Below are 14228 nucleotides of genomic sequence, written 5' to 3' on the forward strand. Positions count from 1 at the left end.
GAATACTGCTCCTTTGAAGAAAGTCTGTGGATCTGCTACAGGTGTAGAGCAGGTACTAGGGGAATAGTGTGGGTCACTTGTACCAATCAAAAATGATTATCACTAAAGCAAATAGAAATAGCCAGCAGGCGACAGGGGAAACATAGAAAATGTTCACATGTTTAAATGCTAATGTTTTAATTCCAGAGCTTACACAAGGACAACAAAATGTTAATGCAACATTAAATGAGAGATAAATATCATGCCGATTTCAGAAAACCATTTGACTTCTCCCCCCCACCCCCCTTTTTGGTATAGAAATAAGTAACAGGAAAATCTTTTGTTTCTACACTACCTCTAAGGCATTGAAATTAATGAAAATTACTCTAAGCACTGACTAAGCTTCATTAGATAATGATGCTTTGGAGTTACTGCTCAAACTTCCAACAATAATCTGCACCCAAATGAGGCTGTTCCAAGTGAGAGAACTCCACCTCTCTGCAACACTCACATACAACAGAACATACTAAAGACAAAATGTGGTTTGAACGGTCTTGATTTTCTGGAATTATAATAAATACTAATCATAATGTTAAAGAGAAGTCAGCATTCTTATTTTTAAAGGGGGAAAAAAATCTTACTTAAAAATACTATTTGGAACTTGCAGTTTCCATGATCCTCATGAGAACTGGCTTGACACTTTGTGCAATCATCTTCTATACACTGTAATAGCTTAAGGTGTATGTGTGTATTTTTTTTTTCACTCAGAAAAGCAGGTAGTAAGAATTACACATCCATAATGTGAAATTAAGTACTTTGTAGGTCATCTTCGTCATACACACACCTAATAGGTCCTTATGACTAACACAGTTTTACACTAATATATTCCTTGTAAAACTTTTCATTAAAGGGTGTCACTAGGTGTTCAAATGAGCTGCACTAGTAAACTGCGATATGACCAAGTGCCAAACTGGCCTCTAAATTCTGCAATTCCCAATTAGTCAAGCACTCTAAATTCTCATTGCTTTTGCAGACTACTAGTTTTTAAGATGTCAGCTGGATATCTCAACTATAAACTCTCCTGCAAAAGTTCCACACTATCACTTATTGGTTGGGACAAGAAAAAGAAGGAAAAATTACATTATTCATACTCAGTTCTACATAGGGGTAAATAAATCAGTTTTTCTTTTCAGTGGGTTTGCCTTCCCTGGTACATAGCTATTAGTTATCCTGCAAGTTCTGATACGTAAGTATGCTGAGGATCAAAACAATATGTAGCTTTTCAAGTAAAACAGACTGCAAATGCCCTTCCATTCTACATAGCGTATCTTGGTAGAAATATAAAGCTTATTCTTTTCAACATAGTCCAAGAATTACAATAGTTTTGCTGGATTATTGCTGCAGGATCTTCATGTGCTGTAAGATTTAAGGTCTGTCCCATTGATAATCTTGTGATGTTGCATTTTTAGTTTGCTGTCCTTTCAGAACTGATTTTTTTTCCCCGTGAGGTGATTGAAGACACACAAATATCCTACACATATTGAAATCAATGTCAATCAGGTGCAATGTCCCAGCCTAAGCTTTAATTCTTGCCACAGCTTAGGAAGTGCTCCCCTACAAGGGAACATGCTGGTGAAGGTGATTTCCAAAGCCAGCAAAAAGAGGCAAACCTTTGTGGGTTTCCACCTGCTGGCAAAAGCTCTCTCACAGAGACAGTACATAGCCCCTGCCACCCCACACACGGCTGCTTCAATGGGATGAGAGCTGAGCAGAGAAGCTGTTTGCATAGTTGAAAAAAGTGGTCTGAAAGCCATCCTTGGAAATAAACTGGTTATCCTAGGAACCTGAACAATAGATACGAAGCAGAGAAGCGAATGCTGTGTATAAATGAAACCATTAGCTTTGGTCCTCTGAGTCAAGAAAAAAATAATGATGATAATACTTGTAATAATTAAAAAAGCAAACAGACTACAAAGGCATCCATATGTACATCTCAGTTCACTGGCTTCATCTCTCATTAAGGATCAGGTCAACTCACTATGGTAAGCACACCTCAAGGCTGACCCCCCCAGTCACTGAGCTGCCCCACCTTTCCATGTAGCGCTGCCAAGGTGACATATCAAAAGGACTATGTTTGGTATTTTTCCAAGTACTGTTTTTCAGTACATTTCCCCACCTACTTAGGTCTGACTCCCTCTATCTGATGAGATGCCAGTTCACAAAACCATCGTTAGTATGCAAGATAGACCAGTTTCCTGCTAATCCTGCTAAGAGACTGTAGCAAACTGCCTGTTTTCACTGGCATTGAGGACTATTTATTGACGAGGCCTCTTTCACCTTGGTGAGAAATGCAGTCACAGGAGCAGGTGATAAGAAATGAAACTCCATCAATCCTGGAGGAAGGGATGAAGAAGTGTGAAGTCAAATAAAAAGTAAATAATAATTCTGCACTTTTTGAGAAGCGTTCACTCCGGGAATGGCAACATTACATATGCAGCATCTGGCGCAGCCACTGAAAGAAGCTGGCATCCCTCTGGGGAAGGAAAGACTTGCAGTAAGTCAAAGCGTGGAAGTGGGCCTGTGCCAGCATATCAGAAATCATCTACCAAAACTAAAAACAAAAGTACTGTGGGAGTTGTCTGTTATACCCTAGAGGGCACTATTGCCAAGTTAAAGAATTAGCTCTCTAGGCATCAAATAAAATAGGTTATGAACAAAACATCATTTCATTACTGATTTTCCTTCTTTCTCACTGCATAGCAAAACCCCAGCTATGTGACTGTCCTCTAAAGATTAACCCCCACCCCTCGGAACACACACACAAAAAACCCAAACCAAAAAACTCTCCACAAAAATACCCCAAGCACAAAAGAAACAGTAAAACCTTTCCTGTCTGTTCCCGCATTAACCTTACTTCATTAATGGCTTTTTCTCATTTTCCTTTAGTATTTTCAAGGGGGGGGGGGATGTAGAATAATTGAATTAGTTTTTCTGCAATGGTTTTATTTTGCATACATTTTCCTAGGCATAAGTCAGTGAACAGACAGAGAGGGAATATATAATGCTTTCTATTCTCCTCTCTTTGAACAGTATGTCTGTGAATGACTCCAGGCCTATCGGAAAATAAAGCTTGTGCTTCCAGTGAGTGCAGCAGGCAATAACAGGGTGATCCATTTTATATGTTAGTGTCTTCAAACACATGCTGAAGGAACCCTCTAGCTTGGTTCTGGTGCAGTATGTTCTGCTTCAAGTTCACTCTGGCAGAAGTCTACCTGTGCTGTGCATTTATCAACATGGTGCCACCTGACCTTCAACTGGAATGAGAAACTACCATTCTATTTGGAAGGATATAATAAAAAAATCCCAGCAGACCCTCTGAGAAGGAGGAAGTTGTGGGAATACCTGGAGATTATTTTCTTGTTACTGTTTAACTTCATCATCTAATAGGTTTGGATCCCAGATACCATTTCTTGGGCCAACAAAAACACTCTTCAAAGGCCATGAATACCACTGTGCTACAAGATGGGACAAGTGAATATTCCCTTCCTTCCAAAACTAGTATGTGTTTATCGATTTCTCTATTCACTAGCACCTCATGGAACATACTTTAAACCCTGCTGGTAGGAAAATAGACGAGGAATATATCCTACATGAAATTACAAAGCACTAAATGGTATGTCAGCATAAACAAACCAGGATTTCATACCCTTTGCTGTTTATACCCTGTTGGAAAACAGCTCTCAATTACGGCTAATTGATCAAATGTACTTTCTTTTCAAGCAATAATAAAGGTTTTTGCCTCAGTAACTTCAACAAAGCAACATAGACAAATCTCAATTTGGATTACTGAAAGAGCTTTCATACGTATAAACATTACTACACAAGTTCTTAAGGTGGGAAGGAAAGAAACCATTCTGCTCATTCAGCCATTAACTGAAATACTTCCAACAACTAAAAAAAAATCCCCCCAATCCCAAAATAGATCCACTGCTTTGGAATTGTCTCTACTCAAATGGAAAATCAGTAAGGTGAAGTTCGTCTGTTTGAGCAATGTTCTGAAATAAAATCAAGACACGTGGCTTTACCCAGAGTCCTAATCAAAGTGCAAATGTTTTCTGAGGCACCTGTACCTGGGATTGTGGATAAACATGCTAGCAAGACAAAGTTCAAATCTTGATTTCAAAACGTCTTTAGTAGCCAAGGGCTGTTTCTGAATTGAGAAGTTTTCTTTGAGTCAAGTTCTAATCACACTGAAGCCAAGTTTTAATTTTCATTATACTCTTAGCATGCCTCTTTTTCTCTCTCCTACCACCCACTCCACTTACAAGTGATCTGGAGCTCTGTTTTGAAGGTGGTAGGAACTGTCTCACATTGGTTGGCGTTTCCTTTTCAATGGAGTGCCGTCTCTGAGGTGGCTGCCGTCTCTCAGGCTGTGGCGTAGATGATATGGGCAAGAACTTTGGAGGCACTGCAGATTCAACCAGTATTAAAAAATTAGTTCTTGTAAGTCAGACTGTTGGATACATTGCTCAGTACTTAAACCAGCCACGGATTTGCTAGAATTCCCACATCCATACTCAGAGCATCAAGACAGGTATCACATTCATCACATTTTCCAGATTAAGAAAATATGAATACCCATAAAAGTAGCAAACATAGGCTAGTTTCTATACTATCCTGTCCAGTTAGCATCATATATAAGTTTGGTGTTCCAGGGTGTTGGCTTATCCTCATTATTTCGCCTCTGTATACAGAAAATACATGCACAGATTACATGTTCCATTACAAAACCTTTCCAGTGAAACTGAAGCAATTTGAAACAAATGAAAAATACTGTTACACCATAAAGCCTACAATAACTGTGTCTTACAAAAAGAAAAGATCCTCCCCTCTTCCCAGTAAGTACTTATGAAAAATAGTGTCTTTCAAACAAGTACATTCACTGCCATGGCGACAGAGATGCAGGAAACATTTAAATTGGCCTTGGGCTAGAATGTGTTTCTGCAGCAACAAATTCTCCCATGGGAAGAGCATAGCTGGACTACCCACCATTCAATTCTGAGTTCCTCTACAGTCCCACATCACTTCAGGTATGACACCTTCTGTTTCACAAAAATATCCACATATAATGGAGGCTGATGCTTTTCAATCGTTAATCACATGTGACCTATTCAGCAGGTTCTAGCGTTCAGCTTTAGAGATTTGTTCCATTAACAACACTCAGCCTCAGCTTTCTATGAAAGTTTCAGGCAAAGTTCATAGAACAGATGACAACACAAGTGTGTAAAAGCAGCCACTGGGCTCTCTCATCAAAACTCACTCTTTCTGCTGCTGGTACCTTCTTGAGAGGGGTCTTCCACTTGTGAGGGGGAGATGCTGCTGCTACTTGCTGATTTGTGTACTGATTCCTCCTATGTGGCAAGAGGAAAAGAAACAGAATTCTTCAGCAATTGTTCTTTTCTTCTCTTACTGCTTCTTAGCACACGGAAATCACAACCTATCAAAGGCATTTTGCACCATTCAAACACTCAAAACCCTGGACGTCCTGAGAAAAACACTTCACACTACACATCATTGAGTAAATGGAATTTTGAATGCCTAGCTTTTTAAGAAACTGGAATAAATGGTTGGAATTCAGTGTATTTAACTATCACAAGAAAGAACAAGATCAGAAGAAAGATGCATGAATTCAGAAGAGAGGTACGTGAATCCATTGTAACCTGCCAATTTTCCTCAGTGTATTCAAGGACTTCTAAGGATTTCCAGCTACAGCAGATACATTTAACTCAACATTATTGTTTATTTCACACTATCAAGGAATCAACACTTGGGAGCCACTCATACAAGTGACTTGGGTAAAGAGAAATTAATCTGATCCCCACTGCACTGTTCTCTAATCCTTAATCCTGGTGCATTTCACCTTTCTTCTGTATTTAAAAGAAATCTCATTCATTATATAAGTATATTTCATCACAAGAGCCAAGAGCAATTCCTGCAAGATGAATTAAAGTGAAATAGGCTTTGACTAACACCTTTCAGTTATCTACAGCATTATGCCACCCAAATTAAACCCTTTGCTTTCACCTAAAAGCTCTGTCTTCAGCCACCAGATATCAGCAAGATACAGATCATCACAGGCGTCTCCCAAAGGAACAGAGTTGAAGGACTAAATGTGAATGCTCTTTAGCTCTAATGTGAAAGCTTTTAGTCAAGGAGATTTACAACATTTAAGTTGTCAAGATTTACAGATCAAACAAGTTACCTGCTCTAAAATCCAGCAAGTGCCAAAGCTTCTCTCTCACACATTTCCTTAGTTATGTGAATCACAAGCAGGAAAACCTCCACTGGCTGAATGACTGCCTTCTTTGGTAATAGCAAGTTGGAAGGAAAAATCTGGCAGGATCACCTCAATGAACACCATGCATCACAGGACACAGGCCCCTACAGATTCCCATCAGGGAATCTGTTATTTATGCTTAGTCCAAGGGTACACATTGTATGTGAGGACACTGTGATGTATACTGTTCCCAGATATATGTCACAACACAGTATTCTTTCTACAAAGGGACTCAAACCAGATCAGATCCCAAACCTGTATATTCACTATAACATATCAAGTGTGACCCCACAAAACAGTTGCGATAGGAAGCTTGTAGGGAAGTTTAAGCAGCACATTCAGCTATATGAGCTGTTTCACTTTCAGAAACCAGTGTAGTTGAACTACACAGCTAGCTTAGATAGCTTTGAATATCACTGCTTCATGCCACATGGTTGCTTTTAAAGACACTGGAGAACTTGCAAGACAACTGGATGCACTGTTCTTTAGAAGGGGTGCAACAGTGTCCACAAATCTAGAGTTAAACATTTACATTTTGTGAAGGAGCATAACCCCTGTGCAAAGGGAAGTACTAAATTTCTCACTTTATAGAAGTCAAATTCTTCTGAGGGAAAGATTACTAAGTAAGTTTAAGAAGCTAACAAGCTAAGATGAAGAACTAAGCAAGCTGTCAATTATTAAAAAACCATAACCATGGTGCTGTGCTGCTCATTTTTATGAATGAAGAGCAACCAGAGCTTCAGAGAATGCTTTCTGAAAAGCAGGCAGGGAACAGCTGTCTCCAGAGCACAGGGGAAGCAATCTTTGCTCTAGAGAAGCCTCTTGCTCTGTGAGACCTTACCTAATTTTGACCAAAGACTGTAAGTACTTCCAGTTGTCAGCATCTTATGCTGTAGAGTTTTACAAAAGACTGAATAGGTGATTCAAGGAACAGTCTGTGCATTGAGTTTATTTACACTCTTTTCAGGGTTTTTTTGTTCTCCCCTTTCTTCCATTTTTCCTCTGTCTGAAACACTGCCACAGAGAGAAGGGAGACAAAAATGGTGCACGACTGAAAATATCAAAAGCCTGTAAATACCTTATCTTAAAACTATAGAACAGGGATTACAGAAACATTTCAGAAGTCCATCTGATTTTGCCAGTTGCCACCTTTCAGTGGAAAGAAATAGCTACTGACCATTCTTCATTCTGAACCTGAGAGAGACATCATGTCTCAGTCACATATTGCAAAACAAGGTATCACAGAGATGTCTCCATCTCGCTCCCATTTTTTGTGAAGGACATCTAGTTACTTCACTAGTGATGGATATCCGAACACTGGCTATTCCAGTGGCCTAGAAAGCTCAAAAAAAACCCCAAAAAACAAACCACCAAAAAACCCCAAACCAAACCAACACAGAATAAAAGAAATGGGCAAAAATAGAGAATGTAAGTAAAGACCTACAAGATTACAGGAGCCAAATCTCTTATTCTAAAGAATGAAAGAGAATGAACTGTCAGAGCCAATGGCTAAGTATAAAATACAGTATAAACAACCAACCCCGGGAGAATGGAAGCCAGGTGTATGTTAAATTTCACATACCATCCTAACAGATATTCCTGGTTTATCATTTCAAATTACTTTTTCCGTGCACAAACACATCCACTGAGAATTCTCTTACTGCCATATGATTTCTCAGACACTGAAAGCTTTTTTGAGAATGAAATCTTGAGTAGTCCTCAAGTCATCAGGTAGTCCTGATGAACCATTGTATGAATTTCTACAATTGGCAATAATGTCAATACAGTAACTGTTGACTACATTTGAGGTTGGATCAACCCAACCTCTGGGACTGTGCACTTCCTCACAGATGGCTAAATAATTAGAATTTTACATGTACTGAGAAACTTGCAGCTTTAAAGGCATCACCTTAAAACACCTGAATATGTTACTGACATGATTTTTGTCTGGATAGCTGTAGCTTTATTAGGAATATACCATTTTTAGAGCTCTATCAAAAATCACTATTAGATTGCTGCTTCACATAGCCACACAAACAAAAATGGTACTTCCTCCTCCCTCTCTGAAACTGGGAGTCTAGTGGTGGTGCAGCAAAAAGCAAGGTCAAAGAGCAGGAACAGTTTGTACAATATTGATGTTTGCCAGCAAATGGGCATAGGGTTCTATGTTATATCAGATCTTCCTTTCACCTCTGGCTAGCAACACAATGTTGGGGCATAGTCTACATCACAACACAGCTGATAGAAGAACAAAGGGGATGCAGGGGGAAGAAACCAGGTCTGCATCATAGCTTATTCGGAGGTCTGCAGCTAAGCAGTGCAGGTATTTGCAGCCTGTAATTTAGGGCATAACATAGTCATAGTTCAACTCCCAGTGAGTAAGTCTAAATAGGTTAAGCCAAATTCAAATTGCAGGCAAAGAGGTGGCAGAGTCATTTACAGGCAATCAGGACAACACATATGCTTTTCTGTGTGTTACATACAAAATGAAAGTCAGGAAAGAAGACATTCTGACAGAGTAATCTTCACTTTCTTCCATCATTCTATGTACCACCCCCTTCATCAGCTTGGAAAATTTCACCCAAACACCCTTCAGCTTTCTTATTTTCACTACTTAAGCACTGTTCCTGAGCCCCAACCAGTATTTGGCTGAGCACCTTAATAATCTTAGTTGCTTCACCAGCTAATTCTGTTGACTCAAACCAGTACAGCATCTATTCTCTGTGACAGCTCAATGTGGCCAATTTATTTTCACTGTATATTTTGCTGTATGCTCCAGAACTTATTCTGTAAGACTTTGCTTGCCTACACAGCATTCCCCAATCGATAGCTGCAGTCAGACATCTTATTTTTCCCTTAGACAAGAATCACTTCATGTTTCCCTTTACAGAATTGTATTTTACTGGCTTCTGCTCATTTTTCCGTGTGAAATGTCATGCTGCATTAGCTTCAGGATGCACAGAGCTGGGAAGCTGTAAGTTCAAGATTCAGTTCTCATTGACAGGTCTTAATATTCCTGCCTCCTACCCAGCTTCATTCACATTAACAAAACCTCATATAGCCCCTACTGTAATTGTAAAGACTGCTGAGAGGTTTCAAAATGGAAATCTCTTCTGCTTTCAGAATAGATGCACCAAATTATGCACCCACACAAGTCACCCAAAGACAGCCAACTTTCACAGATCAAGAAAGTATGCAAAGAGACACATTTCTCCCCCCATATATTTTTTTGCCAGCCTCCTGTTTCAGCTTAGAGGCCTTTGTAAGCACCCTGTCAGGAAACTCCTCCTTTCCCATTTACTAGAGAGAAAGGCAGTCAGGGAAGACTGCCTCCCCCAGCCTAAAATCAGCCTCCATGAATAAACCCTGCCTGCATGCACTTTTCAGACAGCTTAACTTTCACAAAGATCCAAACTCAATTAATATTACTACTGGTCCAGTAGATAAAGCTCATTCTTGAGGATGTAATGTCAGTACTTCTTGAGGATCATATATTGCAGCTTTTAAGCTAGAGGGCTTTTTATGCATTTTAAAAATCTTTAACTCTCCATTTGAGATGGGATGGAGTCAAAGTTGTTCTTCCACATAAGTGGTATTTGCATGTCTTTATCTGTGAAACATTTATTGGACGTTACTTTGTAAGCCTTTATATCAAAACTAACACACTGACATTTGCACCAAACTGCAACCCCTCTGGCACAGCAGATGCTCTTTATTTAACACCTGGTACAGTGAGGCTGGCCTCACATCCGAGTCCTTTAGTGACAGCTCCTGCCAGAAGGCTACAACACATTTCCCTGCATTCCCGAAGGCACAACTGCTACATATACACTGTGGACAGATACTTATATTAGAAAAATAAATAAATTCTGGGTGTAAGGACAAAATTAGCATTCAAGCTTTTAAAAGAATATTCCCGTTTTTGAGGTCTGATCTAACATTTTTTTTAAGTTCAGTGGGTCAACAAAGCTGTCATGGAAAATTCAGATGATAATCTGCAAACTCACTTCTTAGCTGATCAGTTCAGCAAATTAAGGACTAAGACTCAATTCTGACAAATTGAGAAGGATCCTGAGTTTTTTTACCTCTGAATCTGAGCTGTCAAATTCAGCCAACGTTGGAGCCTTAAGGAGTCTCTTGCGTTGCACTGTCGCTTTTGTGGCCCCATTCTGCTTTTCTTGTGGTGCTAGGCCACCGTTCACTTCAGAGGCATCCATCAATTTTCTCCCAGCCTCTGGTGTAGGTACATCTATCAAAAGAAACAGAACAGTTGGTGTTTGGACCTGATTTGTATTTTACCTTCACAAATCTTACTGCCAAGGCAATACACACAAAGGAGAAAAGAATTATTGTGATAGTTATATGTGTGCAGTCATTTTACTTTAGCAATACATTGCTCAGAGAACTACAAGCAATGGCTTGTGCTACAGAAGCAATATGAAAGAATGAAAGCAGTGGAAAAAGCAGCAGTGCACAATACTAAAAACTAACCTCAGACCAACACCAATCCACTTACAAAAATAATCCTGTGTTAAATCTGTAAACAGTCTTCCTTCAACTTATAGTTTGTAATTAACTACATAACAAGTATCAGAAGATATGTATGTGGATAAGTGGGTTTCCAGTGAATCTGAAGACAACACCATACAGAGATTAGAAGGTTTAGCATGGAGTAAACCTAGTTTTTCCTGTAAGGACAAAATTACACTTTATTCTGCAGTATACAGAAGGGAATGAAAATGAGCTAAATAACTAGTGTTCATCAAAACATGCACAATCCTTAGGCTTGGTGGTCATTTGTATTAAAAATACGTCTGTGATGTCAGATCATGTAATAGCAGAAACATGATGCTCCAGCTCTATTTTCATCTACGTGAGTTTTACAAGGATGTAACCCCACTGAGTAAATTACTGCGCATTTCTGCCAGTGTGGAATGAAGATCCATCTCAGATAACATAAACACTGGGTCTGCTATGCTTTGTCTAGCTTAGCTTAGACATTAAGATAATGACCTAAGCTTTTATATATTAGGAGAGCTTAGAGTTTGGTCTGATAAATCAGTTTTATCCCTATAAAAGTACAAAGTACAGTATTCCAATCTGAAGAAAATTGTTTTGGAGGGAGAAGGAAGAGAAGCTTTTAATGTCCCATTTGCATGTATGCCTACGCATCTAGTCTTTCTACAGGTGTGTTTTTCTACCTATGTAATTATAGGACTCTTTCCTCAGTCTTGTAATAACAAAGTACCTCAAGGTATTATAAGACTAGGGTAATGACAGGTTATTATTCCCATTTTTATACATGGTGAAAAGAGGCACAGAAGGTCAAACGACTCGTACCTTAGGAGGTTACCAGGAGGACTATGACAGAGAAATGATATCATCCAAATATTCCCAGCGCCAACAATATAAGTACTCATACTTAACTTGGAGTTACTTATATAGTTGTCCTGGTATAAACAGACTTGGTCACTGCTGCTGTAACGCAATTTGCATTGATAAAAGCTGTTCTTGCACTAGGAAAATTAAAACAACATAGTCTAGACATAGCCTCAGTTGCAGCAGTAGGTCTGTTTTACAACACTCTCACCAGAGCAGCTATTGAAAAGGAATAAGATGAGGAATGAGTTAAATAAATATATATTTTAAAGGATTAATTAGATTATTGTCAAATGATAGAAACTGAGCTAGAAAGGACAGAGAATGTATTATAGTTCCTCTGTAAATCATACCTTCAACTGGGAGTATAAGAAAAGGTGAGTATTTGGACTATTAAAGTCATGGTGACATTCCAAGCCTATGAATCTGTGTACTACAGTGTTATTACTGCCTTCAGGTCTTCCCTACAAAGAGTTGCATTCAAAGGCTTAAGACTCTCTAACCCTTAGTTCCTATCTTCAAAGGCTTTGCTAATGGGTGTCCTGTCTAGCACTATGGCTTATAGGTCATGGGGTTTTATTCCCTCCTAGATTTCTGCGAGTAGAGCATGAGTGTCCTTCACATCAAATGCATTCCTGCTCTAGTAGCCACTCAACACAATCCCAGAAAGCAACAGCAGAAAAACAAACCCCAAACTGTCTCACTTCCCTGCTGCCAATACTACTTCTTGAGATCTCATAATTAGCTGGCAGGCACTTGATTGAAGAAGCTCATGGCTGCCCAAATGAGCAAGAGAAAAACCTTTCACTTGTCTTTTGATTGCCCAGGGTGGCTCTTGAACAGGCTGTCCAGTGAAGCAGCCCCAGCACCACCAATACAACAGACAAAGGTGGTGTACCTTCTCTAAACTTCCTGGGTGGTGGCTCTCCTGCCTGATGGTATCGAGGCTGAAGAATGGCCTGCAAGTACTGTTGGACTCAGTAGTAGAATAAATGATGGGAAGGCCAACAGTACTGCCCTCCTTCCAAAAAAATAAAACACATGATAGGTCTGGGGAGAGGAAAGAGGGGGGAACATCCACCAAACATCCCCTAGCACTATGGGAGGTGACAGAATAGATATCCAGGGTACCTCATAAATTCTTTTCTGTTGGGGTTTTTTTGTTATTATTGTTACTTTGATTTCTAAAAACTAAGGCCCACTTTGTTTAGGTTCCAGAAACTGAAATCTCTGATCCATTTTGGAGGTAATTTATGTAGCCAATCACTATCTAAAAAGCCTAAATCAGCTGTATTTTAAATTCATACATATATGAGTTGTTCATACATATTCTTGAATTGTCCATACGTTGGTTTATAAGTCTTGAAATACCAGAGAAGTTTTAGGTGAATGAAGAAGACAATCTAATATAATATTTGTTTTGAAGGGGTCTTCAGTGGAAAATGTCATTTATTTTATGTATTAGTAAGAAAAAAAACCCAACAAAAAACCATGAAGTTTTTGCAACTTGCAAGCATTAAAGAATAAATAAAACAAAAAAAAAGTAAAATTGAAAAATCTATAAAATCCATTTTGTCCATAGTGCTTAAGTTCCTTTTATCATTCCTGCACTTACAGTACTGGATATATATGAATAAATAGGTTATCCTAACTTAAGGAAAGGATCATTAAATTTTACAATTTCAGCAAGCAGATTTCAATGAAAATAACTTGTTCCAAAATTAAAATCAGAGTTTGTTAGCAGATACAGACCAAAAAATCATTACCTTATTTAAGCTATTTTAGTGATGTACTCAGGCAACAGAAACATTACCGGATGGCAAATAATCCTCCATCATCATAAACAAGACAAAATTAATCAGGATAAACAAATCAGAATCAATCAATAGACTAATGCTTATAGAAATGAAGACGACAGAAGAAATTCATGGACAGTTCTTTGAAACAAAAACCTAAATTTATTTTTTCAAATGGATAATAGTTCACAATCTCTACTTTCATAAAACATCTAAATGTTTTGAAGATGATTCAAATTATATTAAAAAAAGGCTTGTGTGAGGAACAGCCTGGGGTTAAGGCTTTATTAGAGAGTCAGACACACTGGGAGGGTGCCATTTCTCCCTGTTTTCAGGCAGCAAGCACAATGAACAGTACCTGCAAATTGGATGAATGTGTTTGGTTTCTTTTGTGTTTCTTCTAAGCTATCATTACAATAGGCAAATGAAAGAAGAGAAGGTCTTGATTTGGTTACTTGATCTTTGTGTTGTCCTTCCCTGACTAGTCTTAAGAAGGGGGCTGGGGTGGAAAGCACAAAAAAATCCCACCCTAGGATAATACAAAATGTGCCTTTATTTACATGTAAGATGATGTCTCTTATGAAACAAGGAATTAAGCAGACCACAGATTACACACAAACTGCAGCAGTCATGTAACCATATGCTGCTGGCATCCTAACCAGCTCTTCTTAGCAAAGAACCTGAATTTTGTTCTATATGGCAAATGAACTCCTCAACCTCATCATTTTTACACTGAG

The 14228-nt window shown here is 38.7% G+C and overlaps 1 protein-coding gene across 4 annotated transcripts in view; it reads right to left on the bottom strand.

Annotated features, from left to right (window-relative positions):
• The window catches only part of SPIRE1 (spire type actin nucleation factor 1), a 130067-nt gene that overhangs the window by 9742 nt on the left and 106097 nt on the right, over positions 1-14228 (bottom strand). For 2 of the 4 annotated variants that reach the window (XM_034067601.1, XM_034067611.1), the window contains exons 9-11: positions 10402-10565; positions 5300-5390; positions 4305-4447 (exon numbers count right to left, since the gene is read on the bottom strand). In XM_034067601.1, the coding sequence (XP_033923492.1) occupies positions 4305-4447; positions 5300-5390; positions 10402-10565 (398 nt within the window). Of the gene's footprint in view, positions 1-160; positions 1824-4304; positions 4448-5299; positions 5391-10401; positions 10566-14228 lie in introns of those variants that run through there. The other 2 variants (XM_034067616.1, XM_034067607.1) reach the window with 2 other exon arrangements.

This window comes from Melopsittacus undulatus, chromosome 1, assembly GCF_012275295.1.
Source record: "Melopsittacus undulatus isolate bMelUnd1 chromosome 1, bMelUnd1.mat.Z, whole genome shotgun sequence".
In the NCBI taxonomy this organism is placed as follows: domain Eukaryota; kingdom Metazoa; phylum Chordata; class Aves; order Psittaciformes; family Psittaculidae; genus Melopsittacus; species Melopsittacus undulatus.